Here is a 14,688-nt window from a genome sequence, read left to right as displayed (position 1 = left end):
TAGACTGTGATAAGCGCCACATAAATCTCATGATTTCAGCTTGCAGGAAAACAAGAGAATGAGTCACAATGTATGATGCATGCATGGTATGTAGTGTGTTCTTGTTAAATGTTTTTATAACTAATCGAGTATCTGTATTTTACCTTCCTTACTAGATTGAAAGACCTGGATTTGTATGTTATATGAGAAGTATCGTTGAGAGGAAGCCAGACAGCTTTTCTTCTTCTTCAAAACTCTGAAAGGACACTGGTTCCACACAAGTCACACTCAGTTGGATATGTCGGTTATATATCGTCTAAAGAATCACTGAAGAACAATACAAATATGAAAAGAGTTGGAGTAGTTCGAAAGAGCGTACAATTTTGTTTAGCTTCATCAATCCACAATGTATATCTAATGAAAAATCCAGTGATCATATTAGAGATACTTATCCATAAATATCCCCCCCCCCCCCCTCATAAAATACAAAGAATTAAGTCCTATCTTGCACAGAAATATCATTATGTTCCTATAAACTAAAGGGCCCCAAAGATTTCGTTTTTTTACAAAATTCCTGTAAACTAGAGAAAACCTTATATAAATTCATTTGTACTCTCGTTGTTTTAGGCTCCAACGACATGCACACAACTCAAAACGGTAGCCATTCAATCTTCAGTTTTCCAGTCCAAGTTAATAATTGCGTGGCACGTGAATTCCTACTCGAAGATCAGATTCCAAGGATGATGGTTAAAAACACATGATAGCCGTGCATATATAGGACCCTTGACTACATGCGCCATTAACGGACTAGATCATCCTACCTTTTTTCTTGCTAAGAGCATTTATAGTGGTCTATATCCTTGCTTGTGGCATTTTAAAAATTTGAGAAATCAACACTTTCTTTTGAATGTGAGTACATACGCACATACATTCACCCCTATGAACACATTATTGTGCACCTTATCCCTATGAACACATCCGAGATACTGAGCCGGCACATCATCTTGACATTGACAAAATCTCCATAAATACCGTCGTAGTCAACGGAAACGTTTCCTCTCCCTGAATGCGCGTAGTCAAAAATCCCAAAATAAATTCAACAAAATAGGGCCACCAATGTCAAGGCTAAGACTTGAATACCCAACTATCTAGACTACACTTTGATACACTGTGTCTGTATGTGCTTGTACTCCAGTACAGTAGTTAACTTGCGGTTGGGTGACACGTCAGCGCGTCTCCTACCCACCGTCACCTTTCCCGTGCCCCACCAAACTTTCGGCGAGCGCCACCACTATCCATCCACGAAGATTCCACACGGGAGCCAGGAAAGGAGACGCACGTACGCGCGCGCGCGCTCACGATCACGCACCCTGACCCCACATGCAGCCGCCCGGCAGGCACCGTCGCAAGCCGCCGCGGGCAACCATCGGATCCGAGAAGCGAAACCTCCCCCGGCATCAGCACCATTCGCCCACTGACAGCACGGACCAGGGCACCGGGACCCAGTCGTCAGCGATTTCCACCCCATCAGCCGCACGTGGACCCGCGGCGTCGCCGTCGCGGCAGCTGCCTGCCACCCACTCGCAGGCAGTAACTTCCCACGCATCCCGCGATATCCATTTCTTTTTCTCTCCGAAAAAATACCCCCCCCCCACTTTTGTCTACTCCACCACTCTTCTTTCTCCTCCTCCTCCTCCCCCCCTCGCCTAAAGCGTCGTCGTCGCGTCGGCTCCTACCCCGCGCCTTCCTCGCTCGCTCGCGCGCGCCTGCCCCCCTCCCCCTCCCCACCGCTCCGGCTCGACGGCACGCTCGGCGCCGACGGGGCCCCACCTACCGCGATGCCTGTGCCAGGCTGGTTTCGCGGCAAATTGAGGTCCAGGTCCAAGCCCAAGCCCGGCGCCGCGGCCGTCTCCTCCGCCGCCTCCTCCCCCTCGCGCAAGTCCGTCGACCTCGACTACCCGTCCCCGTCCCCGTCCCCGACCCCCCGGGCGCGGGAGAAGGCCCGCAGCCTCGACTCGCCGGCCGCGCGCCATGGCCGGGGCGGCGCCGAGTTCCAGTACAAGCTCCCGGTGCCCGTGATTAGCCCGGACCCACTATGCGAGGAGGCCACGGATGTGGCGGGCTGCTCTTCGGCCTCGGGCTCCAGCGTGTGCTCTTCGCCGGATGACGCGCCGGATCACCACGTGTCTAGGTATGCGGCTGATCGCCCGATGGTTATGGCTTACCTGCGAATTTGCTGCAGCCTGGAGTCTGCTGCCCTGCTCACCAGTTCAATTTTCACGTTTGGGGTGAAGTTGAAGCTGAATTTGGGGTGACACTGTGATTGAATTTGGGGGAATTGCGGCTTACTCGAAAGGTAGAGGCGTCAGGTTTAGTGTGAATGGTTAGTGGTCTTAGCAACTTTTAATAGGGAAATTCGAGTCAAAATGCAGAGTTAGAGACTCGGAGCCAACAGTGTGACTTCGCACCAACTTCTCCTGTTGACCTCTTCCGTGGTCGTTGCACTTCTACAATTGTAAGCCACTTCATTTGTTTTTGGGTAAAATATGTACACCTAGTCCTAGGCGGGGTGACTACGGATGCCAAGGCGTTTTATGATTTGTGATTGAAGAAATATTCGGAAAAAAGGCTGAACAACTTTACGTTTTAGTTGGAATGCAGATTATTCTGCTAACATATTGTTTATGCTTGCAGTTCTTTTTGATGTTTATGGGTAAATATCCTTTGAGTTCTGCACTCAATATGCTTCTATTCTAGTTCCAAGATCATATCTTCTGATTTGGTTACTTCAATTAGTGCGTTCTTTTATACTCCTCCCGTCCCAAAATTCTTGTCTTAGATTAGTCTAGATACGGATGTATCTAATACTAAAACGTGACTTGATACATCCGTATTTATACATATATAAGACAAGAATTTTGGGACGGAGGGAGTACTTTGTTTGGTATTGATATGTTCATTTCCAAATGATGTTTATACGTCTGTTGATGGTTCTTTGTTGCTTGGCATAATCTCCAGGTCCATGGATCCAATTGCTTTTGCCAAGGGAAGAGATATGGCATCTGACACAGCTATGATCTTAAATGAAGACAAACACTTCATGTCATGTAGTATGCCACGGGAGCATCACAAGTTCTTTGAGGCGAATGTTTCTAACATGAGGGCTCTTCATGTGCATAATAACGATGATCCTTCAACTAGCGAAGCCAGTTGTTCACGTGGCAGAATGTTGACTGAAGATATATTTGGTCCAAGAACGAGAAGCCCATCCCCTGGCCGAAAAGCCCATGCCTTTGCTGTGAATAATGTACATTCAAAAGAATTCGGGTTTAGCCCCAGGTCACCATTGAAAATGAGTGAGGGTTTGAGAAGCCCGCCTCATCCCTTGCCTCTTCCTCCAGCTCCCGGTGCTTGCCCACCTCTACCTCCATCTCCCACTGCTTGTTCACCTCTTCCTCCATCTCCCACTGCTTGCTCGCCTCTTCCTACATCTCCTACTGCTTGCTCACAGTCCCAATCACGGTGGAAAAAGGGGAAACTATTAGGGAGTGGAACATTTGGCCAGGTTTACCTTGGATTTAACAGGTATCATGGTTTTTTCATGTGTTCGTATCATTGCGATTTGATTATCATATGGAACTCAATGCATTAATGTCTTATTATATGCTACAAAACCTATAGAAAAGTATGGGATGTGCTAAATTGTTCAATATTCCAGTAGATGCCTTTATAAGTTGACATATGAGATTATGTAGCATCTACTCCCTCCGTTCGGAATTACTTGTCTCGGAAATGGATGTATCTAGAACGAAAATACGTCTAGATACATCCATTTCTGCGACAAGTAATTCCGAACGGTCTAGATACATCCATTTCTGCGACAAGTAATTCCGAACGGAGGGAGTAGCTCTCAAGGGATCATGCCTAATGTATATGTACTTAGCACACTGTTGTTTCGCTCGAATTTTCTGATGTCAAATTGTTTATATTGATTGAATGTCTTGGGGTGTTGCCTAAATGTTTGGGAAGGCAGTCTGTACAAGAACTCTTATCTCACTACCAATTATGCAGTGAAAATGGGCAGTTTTGCGCGATTAAGGAAGTGCAAGTAATTTCAGATGATCCACATTCGAAAGAACGACTCAAGCAACTGAATCAGGTTGATTATCTTATTCAGTTAACTTACTTGTCTTTCTACGCACCGCAACGGTATTTTCCTTACCTGTTTAATTGACTGAACAACATGTTATTCTTTCCGTATTAACAGGAAATAGACATGCTTAAGAAAGCATCGCACCCGAACGTTGTGCAATACTATGATAGTGATATGGTAAGTTCTATTTGATAAACCGTCTGCTCTGTCTGTGTGCAGCCATATTCGAATAATTATTTGCTCTTTGGATCCATCCAAATTTTTGATGGGATGGGCTCATGAGAGAAAATAATGCCAAGTTTATAAAGTTCAATGAAAATTAATGATGTGGGCATTAAGGTCTCATGCACATAGAGGTAAAGTCAAGTCGGTGGGAAATTCAGTTTACTAAAGTTCACAAATGATGAATTTTATCCATAATGAAAGGTTCTTTCTGTTGCTACTGGCATTGCTCACAAAATGATGCCTTGTCTCGTAACACATATTGTGGAAATGTTGCATATATACACACAAAAATATGATAACAGGATCCACCTACGCATAAAACTACATTAACCATGCGGTAGTTAGGTTGCCTTTATACAAACATATGATATCTAAAAATGGTTAAATGAAATGATTTCATTCTGCAAAAACGATTTCATAGCTTATATGTTGCTTAGAGTTGCTGTTTTGACAAGGGCCTTGTGTGTAGATGCACATAAAAAAATGCCAGGTTACTTATTCTCACAAGGTTCACCAGGATTTTACGCTTAATGCTACCAAAGAAATGCTTGGCAATATATACACGCGCTGTAGCAATTTCCTGAATTTCTGTCCTTTGATGCACCCACAGTGACTTGTTTGACGGGAAGTTTGTGGAATTTATTCAGTAGTTTGGGAGGCTATGGAACCAATGATATAAATTCGTTGTATATCTACATGTACAAGTATAAGCATGTATGGGAGGAGAAGACCTGCAATATTCACTCATAATACAGATTCTCCAGTCTACTTCTTTAATGTTGGCAAAACTGCCACCAAATCCTAAGGGGTTAAATGCACTGGTTTTAGAATATCAGGGGTTGGTGTGATAGCTGGTTTTGTAGTTCATGAGGCAAAATTAGACACACCATCAAAGTTCAAGGTAATATGGAGTTCTTCAAAAACATTGATTGTAATTTATGTAGGCACGCTAATTGCTTTACCCGGATTATTTGACTCCCATCCACCTCTTTGGACATGCTTCTGTTTGACTTAAAGTATTTTGTTGCTTTTCCTCTCACCTGGCTTGCATATGTTTTACTCCATTTTTCTTCCTGTACTCTTCTCTCCTGGAAGGAATTTATATGATTTTGCTCTTTAGTGGTTATCAGCTTTTATTGGAAGTACATTGCCAAGTAATTGCCTGTGTTTAGACTTTCTAACTGTGTGCCTTCTCTTACAGACTGATGAGACCCTTTCAATTTATCTTGAGTATGTTTCTGGGGGCTCAATTCATAAGTTACTTAGGGAGTATGGCCCTTTTAAGGAACCTGTGATTCGCAGTTATACTGGTCAAATTCTCGCTGGTCTTGCGTATTTGCATGCGAAGAACACTGTCCACAGGTAGTATACAGCTTGTATAACTTCTACACATTACATAGGTAGTACAATAGAATAATTGATTGATACTAATTTTTCATGGCAGAGATATTAAAGGAGCAAACATACTTGTTGGCCCTAATGGTGATGTTAAACTTGCCGACTTTGGCATGGCTAAGCATGTATGCAGTTTTCCCTTTCTGCTCCCTTCCCTACATCCATTCTCTGTGCGTAGCACTATGTTAAAAAAAAGTCTCATCTGTAAGATAGCAATCCTAGGTATTCTATTTTTAAAGAGCAGAAATACTAATGGGCACATTTTTGCTGGGAAGGAGCTCCGAGCGAATGTCCTTACAGCCGCTTGATCAAAATCAAGAGTGACATTTAAAAAAAAGTCACACTGCATTTGCTGGCAATTCTTCCCTACACATGGCAATTTTTCCTTCCGTACATGGCAAGTCCCTAACAAATGCATGACGTTTTTAGTTGTGTTGGCATGGCAGCTTTGGCGTTTGCTGGCAATTTCTCTCCCAGAGAACGTTTGCCAGATATTCGCGTCCTTTAAAGAGATAGTTGTGGTCTTTGTTAATACTACCATATGAGCCTTGGCCCAAACATGCATATACAACGAAAACACAAATTCTACACTGTATCTTCTTCTCCCCCTCCAAGCCCGTTTATCTCATTTGTTGTGTTCAAGCAGATATCATCTTTTGCTGAAATACGCTCTTTCAAAGGAAGTCCTTACTGGATGGCTCCTGAGGTGAGCTGCCTCCTTTCTTTACACTAAACCTTGAAACCGTATTCTTCATTGCTAATTGTACCCTTGTCAGTAAAGCTCTACTCAATATTGAAAACATGCAGGTTATTATGAACAGCAAAGGTTACAATCTAGCTGTTGACATTTGGAGTTTGGGATGTACAATTATTGAGATGGCAACGGCAAGACCTCCTTGGCACCAGTATGAAGGGGTATGCTTCTAAGTTGCAACTGTATTTCTGTTTCAATGTAGCCGTGACAAATTCAGGCTGACTCAATCTTCTCCAATCTGGCCTTGTAGGTAGCTGCAATATTTAAGATTGCAAACAGTAAAGATACACCTGAAATCCCAGATATTTTTTCTGAGGATGGGAGAAGTTTTTTGAAACTATGCTTAAAACGTAATCCAGCATCTCGCGCCACCGCAAGTCAGTTGATGGACCATCCTTTTGTTCAGGACCATCCAGCAGTAAGAGCAGCAAAAGACAGTGCATTGAGAAATGCATTTTCTGCTCCAGCAGATGTGAAGCATACAATGGTATAGTTAGTCCATAAACTCACTTCTTAAGTATGTGTTTGTTCTCTGGCCTTTTTCCCAATAAGAAGATAGAGGACTTTTACGGTACATCAAATCGATGTGAGCTGTCCATTTTTAGGAATCTAATGGTCATATTAGTTTATACTAGTGCGTAAAACCTGAGTAGCGGAGGATGGTAGTGCTGATTTCAGGGTCAAAACTGGAAGAGTTCAACAAATTGCGTGGCTCATACGGTAATTCCAAGAATGAAAAATGCTAGACCATTGTGTGGTAACTCTATAGACCTAGGTCTTATTCTGGTTGGATGGATGAACAATGGAAGGTGGGTCTCCGCGGCAACGACGGCTGCCGCCTGCAGGGGAAGAGCAGACTCGTGCAAGCACGCCGGCAGCCAGCGGCAAACTCATGCAGAAGTTTTGATACCAATCGTGTGACTGGACGGAGTGGACCTTTATCAGCCCATCAAACCTTATGCCCTTGATCCTTTCATGTAAAAAATAAAACAGTCCGATGTTTAAAGTAGAAAGTGTCCAATAAAAGCAATAGTTTGATGAGTCTTATTATACTATTACCACCGTCCCAAATTACTTGTCTTAGGTTTGTCTAGATACGGATGTATCTAACACAAAACTTGTCTAGATACATCTCTATCTAGACAAATCATAGACAAATAATTCGGGACGGAGGGAGTACCATTTTGTTTGTAGTAGAAGTTACTGTAAAAAAAAGCCAAAGAGAGGGTCACTTATTTTTCGAGAAAACGCAAAGGATTTGCGCTTCATTGCATTGAAAAGATGGGGGGGGGGGGGATTACAGTCCTCCTAGGAGGCTAGTGTTACAAGGGTCAGGTTCCCCTTCAGTGGACATCCCAGGATGTGGGCAGGACAATCCTGAGCCCCTGTGCCCCGGCTTGTGCCCAGTTTTTGGCCTCGGCCTTAATCCTATCCACTAAAGCTTCTACAGAGGGTCGCGCATTTTCAAAGACGCATTCGTTCCGTTGCTTCCATATCATCCAGGGGATGAGCATGGCGATGGACTGCAGGCCTTTGCGCAGCGCGTGGGGCGTCTGCCCTTTCGTTCTCTGCCACCAGTCCATGAGCGTCGGTTCGTTGTGCGGTGGCTGTGGAGGAATGCGTGTCCAGTCCAGGATGGCGTGCCAGATTGCCTGGAGAATGGGCAGGCCAGGAGCAGGTGCTGAATTGTCTCCGGTGCCTGATCACACATGAGGCACCTTGGGTGGTGTTGCAGGCTGTGGCGCGCGAGCCGTGTCGCCGTCCAGCAACGGTCCTGGTTGGCAAGCCAGTGGAAGAACCGAACACGCGGCGGTGCCCAACTCCTCCATATCAGTTTCCATGAGGGGCACCTCGTGGACCCATGGAACGTCGCGGCATAGCAAGATTGTGCCGTGTAAGTACCGCTGGCCGTCCACCTCCAGCGCAATCGGTCAGGCTCGTGCGTGAGAGAGACGTGCTGCACGGCCTGCCATAGCTTCAGGTATTGCCCAATCTCGTGGATCCCAAGCATCCCTTGGATGTCTCGTGCCCATGTGTTGCCCATTAGGCCCTCCGGCACCATTCTTGATTTGCGTCGCCGCTTGGGGAAGAGAGGGTCAATTATTATAGTGACCCACTGACATGAGTGCTTGACATTTGCATGAACTATTGAATTTACTTGGACTCAGTCTGGACCAATTTAAGAAATAGCTAGAAGCACTATTCTGTTTTTTTGTCATTGTATGCAACACCAGATCAACTTTGTGGGGTTTTTGGCTTAGTTTCATAAAAGATCCTATTATGTCTGCTCTAAACGAGTTCATGAGTAATCTGTGACTTCTTTTTTGTAAAGTTCATTGCATGATTGTTGTTATTCAAGGAAAAAGGTATCATTGTTTGCTCCATTTATGCTATCTGTTCTCTGAAAGCTCACACTCCTTATGCTGCCCTCTCTCGTTGCAGTCTAACAGGGAGTTGCCATCACGAAGAAGTATTACTCCCCTAAGGGATATAGGTGTGAGTGCGCGAGATTTTACCGGATTTTCTACAACTGTCCCTTCACCCCGTACCTCGAGGTACTTAAATACTTCGCGTCCATCCTCATTTTCACCCTTCTCGTAACATCATATTTTTGTTAACAAAAAATATGTATATGCTTTAGCAGCCCTATTCCTGTGAGAACAAACATGTCTCTACCGGTGTCCCCCTGCTCAAGCCCACTGAGGCAATTTAAGCAGTCCAACTGGAGCTGCTTGCCGTCTCCGCCCCACCCAATGCTCTCGTCTGGTGCTGCGGCTTACAATTCATCAAGCTACGCGCTGAATCAGGCACGACGGATGCCGGATCCCTGGCAGGATGGCTCCTTGAAACTCCATAGTCCTTACGGTTCTCCAAAAAGGTTCTAAGGGTCTTTTGTGGAGCTTCAGCATGAAAAATGCACCCATAACATGGTAGATGCTCAGAGTTGTTCTGTCTGCAGCCTCTTGTAGCTTTGTGTTGCGGCACCGGTCTGATTTACTGTACAGTCGAAAAGGGTTCTCGAGGAAAGAGGATGTATCATGAAGATCTGTATATATATAGGCCGTTATATCATGATGTAAATCAATACAAACCCTTATAGCAATAGGGTTGTAAACTCGCCAGTTTGCGCAAGCTCACAGTTGTTGTTAGGAGGGATCGTCGACTTTCGTGTCAGATATTGGAAATTTAGCTGGCTAATGTTCATGGTAAAACATTGGAGAAAAAGTGAATGTATATATTATGAAATCGTGTGGGTGCATCTTTCCTGTAACCGAGAACATGGTTTTTTGGATGCATCGAGCTGATGTTCGCATTCAAGTCGAAAGCCAATGACATAAAGTTGCAAAGAAAAATCCGGAGGACAGTTGTTTCTTTCTTGACAGTTATGGCACACACATAATCCTTGACCAAAGTTTCTTGCATTTTTCATTTGATGCAACCACACAACTTTTGTTGCACATCCATACGCTTTCAATTCCTCTAGGATCCAACATGTCATGATATTCTTATGTTTTTAGAATTCTGTGAACCAAAAACACCCTGCAAATTTGCCTTGAACATATTCTTTTAGAAGCTAGTGCACCGATAATTACAAATTTTGTTTCTTTGTTATTTTATTTAAAGACAGGCTTGGCGTAGTGGTGAAGTACTTCCCACCAAGAGCTCCTTTGGTTTGACAGAGCTTCATTGCATTGCACTGTGCATGTGTAGGGTAAGGCTTGCCTCGTATAATCCTTCCTCAGACTCAGCTAGTATGTAAGTTTCTAGCACTGGTCTGCCCTTTTACTATTATATTTAAGGTAAAATTTATGGGTTAAAACAATAAGAATGCTAGAATTTTAGCTAGCTAGTACTAGAGCCTCTTTGATTCACATGATTTCAAAAATAAAGAACACATGAATAGAAAAAACACGGGAATTGCAACATCATTCCCACTTGAATTCTACGGGATTAAATTGGCAGTGAAGTGTTTTTGTCTGCAAAGGAAAAACAAGGGACTCTTTGCAAGTGGAGGGAAAATTTCCTTTGAAATGTAGTGCACATAAATCTTTGGAAATGTTTCTGTAGATTTCAATCATCCGAATCAAACAACCCACATATAGTAGTAAAATTCCTAAGGATTTCAATCCTTCACAGCTCCTATGAAATCCTTATAATAAAACAAACCTCTAGTGCCAGTTTGCTTTATAGTATTTCAAACAAAAAGGAGTTCGAAAAAAAAGGGGTAGGGTGTCATGGCATTGAAATCCATCGATACATAGAAAATAATGAAAGTTTGGTTTCACCACAGAAAATTCTGCGAGAGTTACCACTTCTTGCAACTAAAGGTCGTTCATAGGTAAAGTTTCTATGGATTGCAATCCTCTACCGCCCCCTAGATTCTGAAGTGGCATGGTGAGCGCGTGTGCATGTGCATCTTCAACAAATAGTGAAGATCTAGATCTTCCTAGAATAGGACGTTTGCGACCATGCAAGCAACGTTAGTACTTTGAGTGCATTAAACTCACAAACTTACAAGCGTTTCCAATGGAGAGACTTTAATGTTTTCTTCTCGACATTTTGCGATGAAAAACCTAAACTTTTTGACTTTGTTTTTTTGCGTGAGTGCGTCTTTGGGAAAAGATAAGGACTAGGTTTATGCCAATATGTTTGTGTGCATCCATGTGTGTGGGAAAACTCTATTTTGGTTACTATGGATGCAATAAAAGGATGATTTGCATTCAAACTTCTTATTTGCGACGAATTTGAGGACACTCGACATCAAACTTACAAGACTATGCTAAAAAGTTTCAAATGAATGTCTATCATGTTATTTTTGGGGGAAAAATCGCCACTATATAAAAGTTACTATCCACACCTTTTGTATTGACAATTTTGTTTTTTTGGCCCTAGAGTAGCTCAAAATTTTCCTCCGCGAAACTTTTCACACTAGTGTAATATATTATCATGTTTGATTTCGAAAAGTTTCAAGATTCTTTTGGCTATTTTTAGATTTTTGACTCTTTTTGAAATTTCTATTTTTTTCCAGTTCAGGTCCATTGGGACCAAAGACCCTCTGGGTGTTTCCGAATAACTATATGGTTAAAAATTAATATGAATTGCTGAGTGTAGACTTTTTTTTTGAGAATACACTATAGACAGCAGGCGGTTATATATACGCGGATACACTCATCCCTACGAATGAGACCCTACCCCTATAAGCACTTCCGAGAGACTGAGCCGACATATTATCTTGAGACTGACAAAGTCATCACAGATGCCTCGTAATCGACGGGAACGTCTCCTCCCACTGAACGCATATTGTCGAAAATCCTGAAATAAATTCAGAAATAATGCGAGCACCAGAACTTGGACCTTGATAGGTTGGGGATACCATCTACCCTCCCAACCATCCAACTACAGATTGGTTCGTGATGAGTCTAGATTCTGAAATGGCGGGGTGTTAGTTAAAACATTAGTTTGTAGCTCATGTGATAAAAAAAAAACTCGGGAGATAGAGTACATCTTTAGATTTTCAAAAAGTGCTTGGTTTTCCTTTTCGCAGCTCGGAAATCAACAGCAAAATCTTGAAACAATATTGAATGATTTCGAGGACTAAATTAGAAAAAAATGAATGCGGTGAGCGTGGATCGAACACGCGACCTTCAGATCTTCAGTCTGACGCTCTCCCAACTGAGCTATCCCCGCTAATATGCTTTCTACTTTGTAGTTACCTAGATAAATGGTAGACAACTTAGTTTGACAGTTTTCCCAGGTTAATTAATGCAACTCCTGCATCGCAGTTTCCAGTAGCAAAACAGTTGGAATCAAAAGAATCGCCACAATACATCCGGATAATTTAATCTCTCAATTGACGCCTGCAACTTCACAGAATTGCCACTACATAAGTTTTGCACGCTATTGAATACCATGACATTGGCAGACATTCTTGACGCAGAAACTTACAGCTTACAAGAACATCTAAATCCTCGCTAACTCTAATGAGTACCCGGCTCTGGTTCACCTGGATTTGAGCAGCTTCAGCAGCGCCCTCGCCTTGGCCTTAGCCCTGGCGCCGCACTGGCTCTGGAGCAGCAGCAGCAGCTGCGTCACCACCCCGGCGCCCACCGCCTCGCTCCGCGCCGCCCGCGACTCCCTGCACACGGCCAGCAGCGCCGCCGCCGCGTGCTCGCTCCCGTCGTTGCTCGACGACATCATGAACACGTGCCTCACGAGAATCCGCGTCGCGCCGGGTGCGCGCGCCACCGCCCTGCGGCCGGCCTCCGTCTCCGCCAGCGCCTCCACCGCCGCCAGCGCGCTGGACACGGCGCCGCCGCCCTTGCCGTACGCCCACCACGACAGGTGCCTGAAGAGCGCGCCGACCGCGCCGTGATGGATGGCGCTGCCCCGCGCCGGCTCGGCGGCGCAGACCGCGGCGATCGCGCGGACCGCGGCCTCCGAGGCGCGCGCGTCCGTGGCCGGGCCGGCGTGCTGCTGCAGGAGCGGCAGGAGCGCCTGCCACACGCGCGGCGAGGCGGCCACGACGAGCGCCAGGTCCCGCGTCGCCGCGGCCGTGGCGACGGTCTCGAGGAGGCGGCACAGGCCTGCCTTGGCCCGGCCGCTGCCTCGCCCCAGCAGCCGGACGAAGGACGCCAGGTTGTCCTCCTTCTTGAGCATGTTGAGGCAGTCGAGCTGCGGCGCAGCGGCGTTGGACGGCATGAGGCTGAGCGCGCACTGCAGCGCGAGCTCCTCCGCCTCCGCGTGGCGCTCCGCTGGCGCGGCCGGCGCGGCGTGGAAGACGAGCGGCAGGAGCACGCACAGGAACCCCAGCTGCAGCATGCACGCGCGGCCGACGTCGGACTCGGACGCCAGCGCCAAGACCTTCTTGAGCGCGCCGATCTTGGCGGCGACGGAGGTGGCGTCGGACTGGAGGCAACGCTTGAGCGCCGCAAGCGATGGATCGTCGTCCGCCGACTCCGGGAGGCTGTGGTCGGTGGCGGCGGAGAGCCAGCGCTCGATGAGGTGGCGCAGGGTGCGGTTGGGCACGAGCACGGTGGTGTCGCCGTCGCCGAGGGCCTGCATTGTGACGGGGCAGGTGCGGTGGCCGTCGGCGAGCCACCGCTCGATGCATTGACGGTCGTACGTCTGCCCCGTGCACAGCGTCACCGGGTCCGTGAAGATGTCGAGGCTGATCGGACACCGGAACAGGTGCGGCACGCTCATCTTCGGCACCCTCAGGCAGAGATCAACACGAATCCAGCAAGAAATGGAAGAAGCTACGACGCCCACACAAGAGCACGAACCCAGCAAGAAATGCCTTTGTCCAAGCAGGAAAAAGAGAAAAACAAACCACTCCACTCATACCAACCAAGAACTCATCAAGAAAACCCCCAAAAGATGGCAAACAAATCTGCAGCTCCGGCCGATCGGTGGAGAAGCCCTTGTAGGCCGCGATCGACTTATTTCGAGGAATGCGGTCACACAGAAAGCTTTCTTTAAACTCGTTGGAGGTTGGAGGCACTCACTCCCAGTCCCATGCCACTCCCATCAAGAATCCATGGCGATGTAATGTAACGGCAGCAGACGAAACCCGTGAAGTGACCGCAGCAGGGTCGGTCGTCACTGCGCGAGATGCTGGCCCCGGCCCCGGCCCCTATGGCCGTACTTGATGCAGATGATGGGCACAAGGCTGGCCAAAGAACAGGAGTCGCAGCAGCACAAGTGTCGCAGGCAGTACTGGATATGGATATGGGCTCCCTCTCTGTCTCTCTGTCTGGGAGGAGAGAGAGAGAGAGGAGGGAGAGGAGGAGCGAGGAGGACGAGAGAGGAGGAGGTGTGTGCGACGGTCATGACAAGATAAAGGCAGCCGCAGCGGCCGGAGAACTTTCTCTTTTTGGTGATAGTCTTTGAAAGGGATTGGTCTGGTGATTGGACCAGTACGCCATGAGCGAGGAAAGTTGAATACTGGAAGGAAACATGGGGGCGGTCAGAGTTGGGGACCGGCCGGAATGCAATGTGCAGCTTGGAACGGCCAACTTGAGATGAGAGGCTGCAGCATTTTAAAATGGATTTATAAGCCTGTTCTGCCTGCAATTTGACTGCTGTTTTGCATATCCTGCAGCTTGCAAGGTCCGGAGAAATTTACGGGCCAAAGGATATCAACTTCTGAATTATACTGGGAAATGGGACAGGCCCAAACAGG

At 46.3% G+C, this 14,688-nt stretch overlaps 2 protein-coding genes and 1 non-coding gene across 4 annotated transcripts; 1 reads left to right on the top strand and 2 right to left on the bottom strand.

The window, feature by feature from the left end:
• The first annotated feature begins 1,684 nt into the window (after window positions 1-1,684).
• LOC123045513 (mitogen-activated protein kinase kinase kinase 3) lies at window positions 1,685-9,798 on the top strand. 2 transcript variants are annotated; one of them, XM_044468591.1, is made up of 11 exons: window positions 1,685-2,170; window positions 2,998-3,564; window positions 4,051-4,138; window positions 4,247-4,309; window positions 5,559-5,719; window positions 5,802-5,877; window positions 6,399-6,458; window positions 6,560-6,667; window positions 6,757-6,993; window positions 8,949-9,061; window positions 9,148-9,798. In XM_044468591.1, exons 1-11 carry the CDS (start codon window positions 1,818-1,820, stop codon window positions 9,389-9,391), a joined length of 2,070 nt encoding a protein of 689 aa, XP_044324526.1. In that variant the 5' UTR covers window positions 1,685-1,817; the 3' UTR covers window positions 9,392-9,798. The 2 variants fall into 2 exon arrangements, with proteins under 2 accessions (XP_044324526.1, XP_044324527.1); XM_044468592.1 differs by having other exon boundaries at window positions 1,690-2,170; window positions 9,151-9,798.
• Window positions 9,799-12,121: 2,323 nt separating this feature from the next.
• On the bottom strand, window positions 12,122-12,194 carry TRNAF-GAA (transfer RNA phenylalanine (anticodon GAA)). The gene has a single exon. It is a non-coding gene; the product is annotated as a tRNA-Phe (tRNA).
• Window positions 12,195-12,270: 76 nt separating this feature from the next.
• LOC123041417 (U-box domain-containing protein 26) lies at window positions 12,271-14,465 on the bottom strand. Its single transcript, XM_044464034.1, has one exon. The coding sequence runs from the start codon at window positions 13,707-13,709 to the stop codon at window positions 12,507-12,509; it is 1,203 nt and encodes a 400-aa protein (XP_044319969.1). The 5' UTR covers window positions 13,710-14,465; the 3' UTR covers window positions 12,271-12,506.
• Between the last annotated feature and the right edge of the window lie 223 nt (window positions 14,466-14,688).

The sequence above is a fragment of the Triticum aestivum genome, chromosome 2B, assembly GCF_018294505.1.
Source record: "Triticum aestivum cultivar Chinese Spring chromosome 2B, IWGSC CS RefSeq v2.1, whole genome shotgun sequence".
NCBI lineage: Eukaryota > Viridiplantae > Streptophyta > Magnoliopsida > Poales > Poaceae > Triticum > Triticum aestivum.
The sequence above is the reverse complement of the archived record's forward strand: the minus strand, read 5'-3'. Positions and strand labels throughout refer to the sequence as shown.